At 52.9% G+C, this 12,445-nt stretch overlaps 1 protein-coding gene across 8 annotated transcripts in view; it reads left to right on the forward strand.

Moving 5' to 3' along the window:
* Window positions 1-12,445, forward strand: part of ITGB4 (integrin subunit beta 4) — a 57,261-nt gene that overhangs the window by 33,697 nt on the left and 11,119 nt on the right. For all 8 annotated transcript variants that reach the window (XM_043497356.1, XM_043497358.1, XM_043497357.1 and 5 more), the window contains exons 21-32: window positions 349-452; window positions 853-911; window positions 1,770-1,793; window positions 1,983-2,131; window positions 2,225-2,404; window positions 3,055-3,203; window positions 3,944-4,148; window positions 5,590-5,750; window positions 6,914-7,094; window positions 9,610-9,747; window positions 11,259-11,441; window positions 11,627-11,758. In XM_043497356.1, coding sequence (XP_043353291.1) covers window positions 349-452; window positions 853-911; window positions 1,770-1,793; window positions 1,983-2,131; window positions 2,225-2,404; window positions 3,055-3,203; window positions 3,944-4,148; window positions 5,590-5,750; window positions 6,914-7,094; window positions 9,610-9,747; window positions 11,259-11,441; window positions 11,627-11,758 — 1,665 coding nt within the window. The remainder of the gene's footprint in view (window positions 1-348; window positions 453-852; window positions 912-1,769; window positions 1,794-1,982; window positions 2,132-2,224; window positions 2,405-3,054; window positions 3,204-3,943; window positions 4,149-5,589; window positions 5,751-6,913; window positions 7,095-9,609; window positions 9,748-11,258; window positions 11,442-11,626; window positions 11,759-12,445) is intronic.

Here is a 12,445-nt window from a genome sequence, read left to right on the forward strand (position 1 = left end):
ATTCCCAGCAGATGCCTCATCTCTACCTGCTGCTTTAATTCAGCAGGCTGCTGCCTGGATTCAGTTTTCCACTCTCCCTGCTGCTGCTTTGGGAGGGGTGAGGGAAATGGTCACTCTACTCCTCAATACAGAGTGGCTGTTTCCTTGGGCTCTGGCTGTGTCTTGCCCAGTGCTTACTGGTTGTGGCAACTGATGGTCTGAGCACCGTGTGAGCCATCCGAGCCCTGGAAACTAGGTGCTGCTGGATGGGGTATGGGCCTCCAGAGCCCCGCATTGCCTGGCTCCCAGCTGTTCACTAGTTTCTCTGACTGACAGTGAGGGGGTCTGACCGGGGATTCCTCTCTCCAGTTCCTTATGGCATCTCATTGAGACTGGCCCGACTTTTCACCCAGAACCTCATGAAACCGGACACCTGGGAATGCGAGCAGCTGCGCAAGGAGGTGGAGGAGAACGTAAGGGGCCAAACCATTCTCTCTGGGCTTTGCCTTTTGGGGCGGAGGGAGCCAGGTACAGCCAGTGGGAGCTGCGGCTCTGTGACTAGGGCCAGGAAAGCAGGAAGCCGATTGGTTGCAGCCAACAGGGCAGGGGAGCGGATGTAAACAGACATAGATTCTGAAGGGCTTGTCTTACTGAGGAGGTTCTCTCTGCCGGGGATTTGCCTCCCTGCCGAGGATGGTACGGACGACGGGGAGGCCCTGGCTTCTCTGGCTGGGGTGGCACAGAAAGGTGGGCAGGAAGGTGGGGTTGTAGCGAGGGAGAGGGCTGAGCGGAGCCAGCTCGGTTTGCTGGCAGCATGGTGCCTGCTGTATTGAGTCCCCGTGGGGCGGTGACAGACTCTCTTGCTCCTTACAGCTGAGCGATGTTTACAAGCACGTTTCTGGTGCCCACAAACTCCAGCAGACCAAGTTCAGGTGAGTGACCCAGGGACAGAGCGGATGTAGGGGTGCTGGGAAGAAGGGAGGGCATGGGGCACCCAGGGCTGCAAACTCTCCCAGTTCTGACCCCAGGGTGGGCACTCTGACCTAGAGGGGCACCTAAACCTTGCATGGGCAGTTTCCGAGGAGTAATCCTTCCCAGCAGCCCGGGTGCAGTGGTACCCCTAGTACTGTGATATGAATGCCAGGGATTCACATGGTTGCCATGGGCCTCCCAGTGAACCCCCAAAGACACCACCATGGGCTCTCTGGACTACTTCTGGCTCCGTACATGGGGCTGAAATGCTATGGGTCTAATCATGTCTCACTGAAGTAAATGACAAAATTCCCATAGACTGCAGTGAGGACCCGGTTTTGGCCCAGTAAACGTGGTATCCTCTCAGCTGGGAGAATTGTTCCCCAAGGTTAACTTTGTAAACCACATCCCTAGGCACTATGGTGTCTGGAAAAGCTGGATCATAGGGAGCAGCAGGATATATAGGGAACAGTGCTGGGGGTCAGCAGCTCTGGATGACAAAGCAGAGAGATGCCCTGCGTGGAACTTGCTAGCCAGAGACTGAAGCTGCATTCCACAGTTTGTGGGGCTCTTCGGAACTCTCGATCGTGTGCCACACATTGCACAAGAGCAAGGACAGAAACTGTAGCTACAGGGAAAAGTCAGAGGTGGGAACTCCTGCCTTCAGTGGTCCCATGAGGGTGCTCTGCTGCTGGAGCCAGTGTAGCCACTCTTAGTGCTAGCCTGCTTTAGACAGACTCTGGATACTTGGAGACCTTCATGTCTCCCCAAGTGAGATTTGGTGGGGTTATTCACTTGCTGGTCTGTTTTTTCCCTAGGTTGCAGCCCAATGCTGGGAAAAGGTAGGTGGAATGTTCACGTCTCTGCACTCCTCACCTGTGCGGATATCTGTGCGTGGCATGTTTGTATTGGCTGATTGAAAGCTTTGATGGCTGACTAGCGATGTGAATGGCTGGTTGGCCGGGGCGTCTGATGACAGAACAGGGGCAGGACGTGAACTCCTTTCTCTCCTTCCCCCGACTGGGCTGCAGGCAGGACCACACCATTGTGGACACAGTGCTCACTGCTCCCCTTTCGGCCAAGATGGAGATTGTGAAAGTGACGGAGAAACATGTCTCTCAGGAGGCTTTCAATGAGCTGAAGGTGACGCCGGGTTACTATACCGTGACCTCTGAACAAGGTAGGAGAGGGGTTGAGCTTATTGACCAAGGCAAAATAGAGGTTTGTGAGGAGGTTTCCCAGCTATGCCCTTTCACCCTCTCCACCTGCGCAGATGCCCATGGGATGGTGGAGTTCCAGGAAGGTGTGGAGCTGGTGGACGTCCGGGTCCCACTCTTCATCAGGGAGGAAGATGACGATGAGAAGCAGTTGCAGGTGGCGGCAATTGAGGTCCCCATGGGGACAGCGGCGATTGGACGCAGGCTCGTCAATATCACCGTAATCAAAGAGCAAGGTGAAGGGGGCGGAGGGGGTGTGATAAGAAATTTTCAAACCTAGATGAATAGCTCCTAAGGCCAGAAAGGACCATTCTGATCTAGTCTGAGCTCCTGTACCACACAGGCTGGAAACCCTCACCCAGGGATTCCTGTCTCCAGCCCAGGGATTTGTGTCTGAACTAGATCATCTTGATTTGAAGACAAGGAGGGAAGGAGAATTTCCCACAGCTGGTCCCTTCCTTCCTGTGCTGTCCTGGCTGGCAGCCCCCATCCCCACTTAGATGGCTCGTGCTTTCAGCAGAAGCTGTCGATTATGAGGCTAGGAGAGACTTTTTAGCTGGGTATGAAGGCATAATTCCAGATTTCCTCTGTTCCTTTTTTGGGGTTCCTTCTCCCTGACCTTCCTCTTTCACGCCCTTTTTTCTTAACTTTTACGTAATCTCTGAGCAATGCCCCCAACTCCATCTTTCCTCCTGGTGTTTCTTCTTAGAAATTGCGCTGTTGAGACTACCGGATCCTCAGGTCTTTTGCGACAGTTTCTTACTAATGTCTTCGACAGTATGGTGGCTTTAAAGAACCCAGCTCTATTCAGTTTGTGTGTGTTTCTAAGAAGCCTCCATCAGGTATTTGCTTGTTTCACACGGTCCACCTATCTGACTCCTTTCAGCCAGCAGCATCATCACCTTTCTGCAGCCAGCCTACTCTTACAGCCGCTTCGACCAGGTGGCCAGAATCCCTGTGCGTCGGGAGATCGTGGAAAACGGAAGGTCCCAGATCACCTACAGAACTCGCAATCTCACCGCCAAGGATGGCAAGGTGAGGACTGTGCTTCTTGATACTGGTGGATCTGAGCATGGTGGCATGAAACCCAGCAAGCTGGGACCAGTAATTACAGGGACTGCCACAGCAGAGACAGATCCCAGCAAAATGAATGAATGCCGACTATACTCCAGGGGGCGGTGGGAGAGATGTGACCTGGAGGTCTGAGCGCAGAATGGGAGACAGGAGCTCACGCGTTCTCTTCCCAGCTCTGTCCCACCAGGTTTGTCTGTTGGAGGCCTGGGTTTGTGGCTAGTAAAAATGTCACTCTTTCTGTCATCTTGACCAGCCTTCTGACATGCTTGTGATAATGGACTGTTTGGAAAAGCTGGGATAAATCAGGAAGTTTCCCAGCAGGAATCATGTGCTGGTCATGTCCTGCAAAGCTGCCTGCTGCGGGGTCAGCCTGGAGTGGTCCTGCTGTATAGACTATCCTGCAGGAGTGATAGCACTAGAGAAGGGAGTGTGTGTGTTTGTGTTTATATTACATGAGAATACAGCTGGGTTCCTTTTGGAATCTGCTACAGTACTGAGCAATATTCCATGGCTATGTGGAGGGTTGGGAGGGACCACAATGATGAACTGGGTGGATGTGGATGGAGATGGGGTGGGCATGCTGATGAGCCATGTCCCGTGGATGCAGTGTGGGGAAGGACTCAGTAATGAGCCATGTCCCGAGAATGCTGTGGCTGGGGAGTAATAAACTATTTAGCATGTTCTTTCTTCTCCTCTCCCAGGACTACATGTTCGCAGAGGGCGACTTGGTCTTCCAGCCTGGGGAGATGCAGAAGGAGGTGCAGGTGGCGCTGCTGGAGCTGACCGAGATAGATTCCCTTCTGCAGAACCGCCAGCTCAAACAGTTTGCTGTAGATCTGCTCAACCCCAAGTATGGCGCCAAGGTCGGCAAATACCCGCAGACCACGGTGACCATCACCGACCCAGGTGGGTGTGCCGCCCGTGCTTTTCCTGCTTTGCCAGGTTCTTGTGCCACGTGCTGCTGGCAGATTGAATGACTCTAGGCCAGGGAAAGTATACGAGGCATGTAATCACTACAGTGTGTCACATCAGTGATGTGTACAGATGTGTGGCCTGTGCTACCAGAGATGCTCCTTTCCTTCCAGGGGCGATGCCCTTGTCTCAGCATGCTGCAGGTCTGGGTCCTAATCCCAGTCAGACAGCTGCCTGGGGTGGTTAATGAGACAAGGTGGATGAGGTGACATTTTTTACCAGACCAACTTCTGCTGGTGAGAGAGACTAGCTTTCGCACTAGGGTGACCAGATGTCCCGATTTTCTAAGGACAGTCCTGATATTTGGGGCTTTGTCTTATATAGGCACCTATTATCCCCCACCCCGTCCCTTTTATATTTTCCTGTGTCAGTTCATTCGAGAGCCTAGTGATTGTCTGGTTGCACCCACATAGTTGTTGCTGGGCATTTAGTGCACTAGACGAGGTGCACCATCCAGTTGTGATCGGCTCGTGTAGGAACCCGGGAGCTTGAAAGATGCGTTGTGGGGGTGTTGATCATTGTAGCCGTGGAGATATGTCTGCAGATTTTGCATGTTGTGCTGGTGAATTTAATGATATAGTTTTGGTTCCTCCTGGTAGTAGACCTGCAGGTCCCAGAGACTGGGAGGAGATGGATCATGTGAATTGCAAACCGAAGTGGAATTGGTTTCTCTGTTTCCTTTCCCTGTGGATCTGGGTGCAGGTAGCAGTGGTTTTGGAGGAGTCAATAAACCACATAGTACTGTCTGCGGTGTTAATGTTTTAGTCCCCTGGGGCTCCGTGGGGTTTAGATACCTGTGCAACCACACATGAAGTGGCCCTTCCCGCATGAGCCAGGCTATATGAGTTGAACGGGAGGCCCTATCAGAGAGCTGTGTATTCTCCTCGCTTGTTGGGTAGATTGTGATAATGTCATTATTAGGTATGAACTTGACACTGTCATAGCGGTTTTGTGGAACTGTGATCCAAAGGAGAAACCGTTATTGAAGCAGCATAAAATGCACAATAGAAAAGCCAAATGCTTCCAGAAAGCCAAGCCAAGCAGCTGGTGTATTCATGGATTCATTTCTGGGGCACAAGCCCCGCGTGCATCACAGAACAGGCCGTGTGGCTCAGCGGCTAGTTTCGGGGACAGGACGCCTGACTTGCTCCAACTTGCTGTGTGACCGTGTCACATTGCCTCTGTGTGCCTCAGTTTCCCTTCTCTGCAAAGCGAAGAGGATACTGATCCGCTCCTCAGGGATGGCTTGAGACCTAATGTAGTAATGGCCATAAAGCACTGAGAGAGCTGGTGATGTGAGTTGTCCCATTCTCACTCCGTTCTGCTAAGGGATGGTCACTGATGCACTCATGGCATTTCACTCTCCCCACTGCAGAGGTTGTAGATGGCATACAGATCCCAATTGGCCTGGGCCAGTTCTCTCAGCCTCCCAGAGGCAAGCTGGGTGTACCGCTCAATCCAAATGCTCAAACTCTAAGCTCCAGGAAAATCCGTTTCAACTGGTTACCACCGCCTGGCAAACCCACAGGATACAAGGTAAGGGCTAAACTGGTTCCTGGGGTGGGCATGGATAGCCCATCATCCTGGGGTGTCATGGCCACTCCAGTCCAATGATCGTTCATCCTGCCACGGGGAGGGGAGAGAAGGTGCTGGAGGGTGGGAGGGCATCATGGGTGCATGAGCTCGTATAGAGCTTGATGGATGGAAGCAGGATGTCCTGGGTGGATTCCCTCCGACCAGATCAAATCTTATTCAAGTCCAGTAAGGGAAAATCAGCAAGGGGCTTATCTCTCATATGGAGCCTGCCTGTCTGTCTGGTGTGGGGGTGGTTGGGGCTGGGGTGGCCTTGGAGTTTGTGGAAGGGAAAGAACGTGTAGCTCGGGGGAGAGCCAGGCGTAGTGCCAATCTTCCTTGCTCATCTTTGTCAAGGAACCTCGACCCTTAGCTCCAGTGTGCCTCACTACTCCAACCCTCTCCACCCCCCTCCAGTTCAGCCACTGCCCCTCATTCCTTCTCTGATGCATATCCCAACTCTTATTCCCCTCATTCCTTCTCTGATGCATATCCCACAGACCTTAGCTCCAGCATAGCTTTGCCAAGGCACAGGGACCTCAACCTGCAGGACCTGTCTTGCCGCCTCTCTCTCCGGAGCAGTAGCGGCTAATCATGTCTGAGCAGCGGAGCCCACTGGGGGCTCAGACATATTTCCCTTAGATGTGAAGTTACATTTCTCCAGCAGGGAAAGGTTCTCACTGCACTCCCAAAGGGGTGTTGCTAGGGCATGAGGGATTAGCGGGCAGAGCTTCCTGCCAGGGAAAGTGGGGCAAACTCCATCATTTAGCACAGAAAGAACTAGCCTAGGCAAAGCTCCAGAAAATGTACCTGAGGGAACAGTCGGCACTGGGAGTGGACAGGACTAGATGGTCAGTGTTGAATGTAAGGTGAAACTCCCCCCTCCTCTGCAGACTGTACACCACTTATTCTCTCAAAATAGGGCTTCCTTGGTGCATGGGTCTTCTCTGACCACTTCTCTGACCATTGCGTCCTGCTGTACATAACACTCACTACCCCAGGCTGCCAGAGGCAGTGGGTTTCATGAAGTTTGCCCCTGGTTTATAATCGCTCTTGGTGGCTGGGAAGAGGAACTGAAGGAGAATAGGGGAGGGGAGAAATACTTATGGTTTTCCCTTCGATGGTAGGTGAAGTACTGGATCCAAGGGGACCCTGAGTCGGAGGCCAGGCTGATCAATTCCACAGTGCCATCAGCAGAGCTGAATAACCTATACCCCTACTGCGACTATGAGATGCAGGTCTGTGCCTACAACAGCATGGGCGAAGGGCCCTACACGGATATCACCCACTGCCGCACCCTGGAGGATGGTGAGCTGCTCCCCCTGGCTTGTTCCCACAGACTCGCATGGTGTTTGTGGGGATTAGATCCTAGTGGCCACCTGATGTGGCCAGAGGACACCAAACCCTGTCCCGTGTATTGAAGGCTGATGCCTCACTGGAAATGTCTTCAGGACAACCTGGTTTTTTAAAAGGCACAATCTGGTGGTCTGCACCCAGGCCTGGGAGGCAGGAGCATTTGAGTGTCTGCTACCAGCTCTGTAATAGGTGCCATCTGTGGCTTTGGCCCAGTCACTGAACCTCTCTCACTCTGTGTCCCCAGCTTGGACATCTCAGGGTATGTCTACACTGCATCTGGGAGTGAGCCTCCCAGCCCAGGGCCACAGACTTGTGCTAATGTAAAAACAGCCAGGTAGCTATTGCCAGGCGCTCTCTCACATGCGCACACACATGCTTGAGAGCCCAAGCTACAACATCTATATCACTCTTTTTAGCACGCTAGCCCAGGGGTGGGCAAACTATGGCCCAAGGGCCTTTTTAAGCCGGCCCACGAGCTCCCACTGGGGAGCAGGGTCTGGCTTTGCCCCGCTCCAGCAATCCAGCCAGGACACTGGGTCGTGGGCTGTACTATGCGACTCCTATGTGCTCCAATGGCCCCCTCTGGCGCTCCAATGGGAGCTGCAGGGGCGGTGCCTGCAGATGGGGCAGCGCGCAGAGCCACCTGGCCATGCCTTCACGTACGGGCCAGAGAAGGGACAGGGCACTGCTTCCAGGAGCCACTTGAGGTAAGCGCCACTCGGAGCCTGCACCCCGAGAGCCTGTCCTCTGCCCCAGCCCTGCTCCCTGTCCCACTCTGCAAACCCCTCAATCCCAGCCCTGCCCCAGATCCTGTACCCACAGCCAGGAACCTGCACCCCTGCCCCAGACCTGATCCCCCTCCCGCCCTCCGAACCCCTCGGTCCCAGCCCAGAGCACCCTCCTATACCCCAAACTCCTCATCCCCAGAGCCCATGCCCTCAACCAGAGCACTCACTGCCTTCCGCACCCCCAGCCCCAATTTTGTGAGCATTCATGGCCCGTCATACAATTTCTATTCCCAGATGTGGCCCTCAGGTCAAAAAGTTTGCCCAGCCCTGCGCTAGCCTGAGTCTATGGACCTGGTCTAGGAGACTCGCTCCCTGGTGCAGTGTAGATGTACCCTTATAGGCCTCATTTGTTTTAAGTGCCGAGCAACCTCCATACCAAGTGATTAAACTCAAGTCCCATGTGTCCAGGTGTTTTATTCCATTCTCATCACTTGGGGTAATGGGGATATTCCCCTGCCTCTGCCGCAGGGTTGTTGTGGGGATGAACTGGTTAATGAAGATGAAACATGTTGTGTGAGTGTGTTGCAAAGGGCTATAGGTCCAAGAACTGCTCAGATCCTCATAAATGGAAGAGTATTTGCTTCTCCGGGTACCAATCTGAACATCTTACTTCATCTTGTATTGCACCAGTCAGTAGTCGGGGATGGCTGTTTTATTAAATCTTGCCATGAAAACAACAAAAAAGCAGAAGGCCCCAAACAAATGGAAACCTGACATATTGATCGCATATTGATCTATTGCCCTATGAGAGCTGGATGTCTTGTGAAGCTCTGAAGGGAGCTAGAGGAATAAAGGATTTTTTGGTTCACTAGCAATTCTGAAAAATCAAAAGAACAGAATAAAATAAAATTGGGAGTTAACCAAAATATGTTCTTTGACCTCAAATGTAACATCTCATTTGGATTTCAAGCATTTTTAAATGGTTTTGATTGTTGGTTTGTTTTTTAAATAAAAATGACAGGAAATTTTGAAACAAGAAGTCATTTTGAAATGAAAAATGGAAACGTTTCATATTTCAAGTATTGAGATGAAAGGCTTAGGAATTTTTTTACCAAAACAATTACGCGAAATTAACATGAATTCATGAAATGTTTCATGGCGTTTTTTGCCAAAAAAAGGTTTTGATCAAAAAATTTCGCCCAGTTCCTAGTTGGGAACACATCTACCACCACTAGTGCCCACTTCGTATAAATCCTCTTTGTTAATGTGCTTCTGAATGCTGTGTACCACACCTTCATGAGTGGCAGTGGAATAGGCACCCAAGGGGAATGTCTGAGGATGTGAGATGAAGCAGTGGGAAGGTGGCCACATTGCGTGAGACCCAATGGCATGTCTTGTGTCCTCCTATCTTTGGTTTGTGGCTGGCAAGACTTTTCCTTCCACCCAGATACCTTCCTCCAGAGGGCCCATCAGGAGGAACCAAATTGCGGGAGGAGAGGAGAAGACAGTCCATCATGGACATGGGCAGCGATAGGCATATGGAAGGGTCTAGACACCCTAGGCTCTGTGATGTGTTTTCCAGCACCTTCCAGAGCAACTGGTGTAAAATAAGTGGTGCCACTGTCGGTTGGGAGATCTCCCCAGATCGAGCCAGTTGTCCCATCCCTCACACCCAGAGATATCCAGCCCTCCCCGCCTGCTTGTTTCCAACCCCGCCTCTTTGTTCTCATTCCTGTTAGTTCCCAGCGAACCTGGGCGTCTGGCTTTCAACGTCGTCTCTTCCACTGTGACGCAGCTGAGCTGGGCTGAGCCTGCTGAGACCAACGGGGAGATCACGGCCTATGAAGTCAGCTACGGACTTGTCAATGAGGACAACGGTAAGAGAGGGCTCCCCCTTGCCGAATGGTCCTGTAGAGGCGTCTCCGTCAGTCTGAGACACGAAGACCTTGGCAGAAACAGCCAGCAGCTGTCCCCAGTCATTCGCTGCTCCCACCCTGGCGCCATGAACTGGGGTTGGGAGCAGCCCATGTTACGATGAGTGAGAGAGCACAGGCTGTTGGGGAGGTGTGTGGTGGTGGTATGCCAGAGCCCAGGACAGAAGTTCAGTATTAAGGACATGGTCCTGTGAGGTCCTGAGCTCCTGTTGACCTCCTCTGACTTCAGTGGGCATTGGGGACGCTTCTCACCTTGAACAGTTTAGGGATGATGCCCTGGGAAACCCCCTGCTGGAGGCCCATTTCCCTGTTCGCTTTGGGAGCTTCCCAGAATGAAGTTACACCCCGAGAAACAGACACTCAGGATGTCTGACTGCATGACCGGTAACATCACCCGCCTCTGTCCTGGCACCTGCAGCCCAAGTCTCATTGAGACCTTTGGCCTTGGGGGGCTCCATGGAGCTCGCCAGACAGGATCTGGAGCGGTGCAGTCTGGGACTGTCGAGAGGAGGACGGAGGTACTGGTGCAGTGGTGCACTGCAGATGCCTCTGGGAGCAAAGCTCAGTGATGAAAGCAGAAGTGAGCCCTGTGAAGCAGGGTTGCGAGGTCTCCCACTGCCATTCCTAGACATGGGCCCAAGCCACAAGGTTCAGATGAACAGCCACAATTGTGAAGGGCTCTGTTGGTTTGACCCATTGATAAAGGCCAGCTATGAAGTTCAAGCCTGGATCTCAACCCTGTCTGGGGGAGTTTGGATCAGATGGTTTGCTTCTGGGCCATCTCTAGTCTTTTTTTACAATGCAATGGCAGGTGAAACCTGCGCTGTTTGTATTGCTCTTAGGAAACAGCAAGACTCCTCCTAAGGGTTGGCATGAAGGGGCTCTAGCTCTGCTCGATGCCTGCACCCCAGCCCTGCTGACAGTGTTAGAGGCCATGGGGGGGGGCTGATGACTCAGCGATAGCTCAATGTGCTCCTGTGTGAGCTGGATCGAACTCAGGATCTGATGGGTCCTTCGCTCCCCAGGCCAAGTGAGACTCTCCCGTCAGTCTGTAGTGCCCCCTCTGGATGTGTTGGGAACAGCGTCAGTGGGAGACGAGGGGGTGCTGGAGGCAAGGCTGGTCAGCATGACAACTTGGAAGATGGAGGGGAAAAGAGCTGTGACTGCACACAGCTAGGCAGCTGGCCAAGTGACTGACCTGCATGCGTAGTACAGACACTGCAGCACCACAAATAAAAGAGTGGGTGCGTGTGTGCAGAGGCCGGGGTTGGGGGCTGTCACTGGGCTTTGTGTCTTTTGCTGTTTTCCCTTTCAAATGGTGGAGCAAAGCCGGCTAGTCCATTTCTTCTCTCCCCTCTCCTGCCGTTGTATTGAAGAGAATAGTGTGCGCGTGTGTGTGAGAGAGAGAGAGAGAGAGAGATGACCTTGCTGGATGGGTGTGTGCTTCCTTGCAGTTCCCTTTGGGCCCATGAAGAAAGTTCTGGTTGAGGAGCCGAAGAAGCGCATGGTTCTGATTGAAAATCTGCGGGAGTCGCAGCCGTACCGCTACACGGTGAAGGCCAAGAATGGAGCCGGCTGGGGGCCTGAGCGAGAAGCTACAATCAACCTCGCCACACAGCCCAGGCGCCCAATGTCCAGTGAGTGCTTCTACTGGCCTGTGTGTGTGGGGAGTGGGACTTGACAATGCTCTCTTCCCTCCCGCTCCCTGTTTTAACTCATCTGTGTCCACACTAACATGCCTGTCCCCGTGGCATCTGGGTGGGTGGTTTCCCTCTGGCATGGGAGGGATGTGTTTAACGGTGCTCTCTGCCGCCCCTTGCAGTTCCCATCATCCCCGACATCCCAATCATCGACGCCGAGGGCGGTGAAGACTACGACAGCTACTTGATGTACAGCACGGATGTGATGCGCTCCCCGTCCGGCAGCAAGCATCCCAGCGTCTCTGACGACTCCGGTACGTGTGTTGTGTTTTGCAAAGAGCGGTTTATTGGTTTCTCTTGTCAGCTTTGAACACCGAGCTTCCCCTGGGAGAAGGGGACTCAAGAAAGCAAACCAGCAGAGAACCTCCCTTCCAAACGAGGGAGTGATATATGAGCCACAGTATCAGCACAGATCGTTTTGTTCCTCATTCTGCTGCGAAGTCAGAGAGAAGTCCCAGCTCTGGGAGGACCATGCAGAGGCTGAGCTGTCACCTTGTTTCTGTGCTGCTGCTCTGGAGAGCAATGGAGGCTCAGCCTCCACCGGGCACAATTGGGTAGGAACTTTGCATCCAGAGGTTGGGTCTCTGCCCGTTGCCATGAGATTAGGGTACAGCACACAGTCCTGACCTCCTAGCTCCTGGGGATGTTTCTTAGTTCAGCTGTTAGGCCAATGAGAGGGACCTTACTGGGGGATGGAGCAGACACACATTTCAGCTCATAGCAGCTTAAGACCAAGAAGAAGCCTACTGGCCCATGGTATCCGGTTCTCTCCCATCGTGCTCTGGGGGGTGACCCACCGGCTATGTCAGGGCTGCTAAAGTGAACATGGCAGAATCTCAGCTTGGAATAGCTATTTCAAATGGGAAGAATGAAGGCGACCTGTAACGTGGAGCTGGGGCAACCTTACAGGAGACCTAGTCTGAAGCAGGTTCGACAGTGGC

Source organism: Dermochelys coriacea, chromosome 14, assembly GCF_009764565.3.
Source record: "Dermochelys coriacea isolate rDerCor1 chromosome 14, rDerCor1.pri.v4, whole genome shotgun sequence".
NCBI classification, from domain to species: Eukaryota; Metazoa; Chordata; order Testudines; family Dermochelyidae; genus Dermochelys; species Dermochelys coriacea.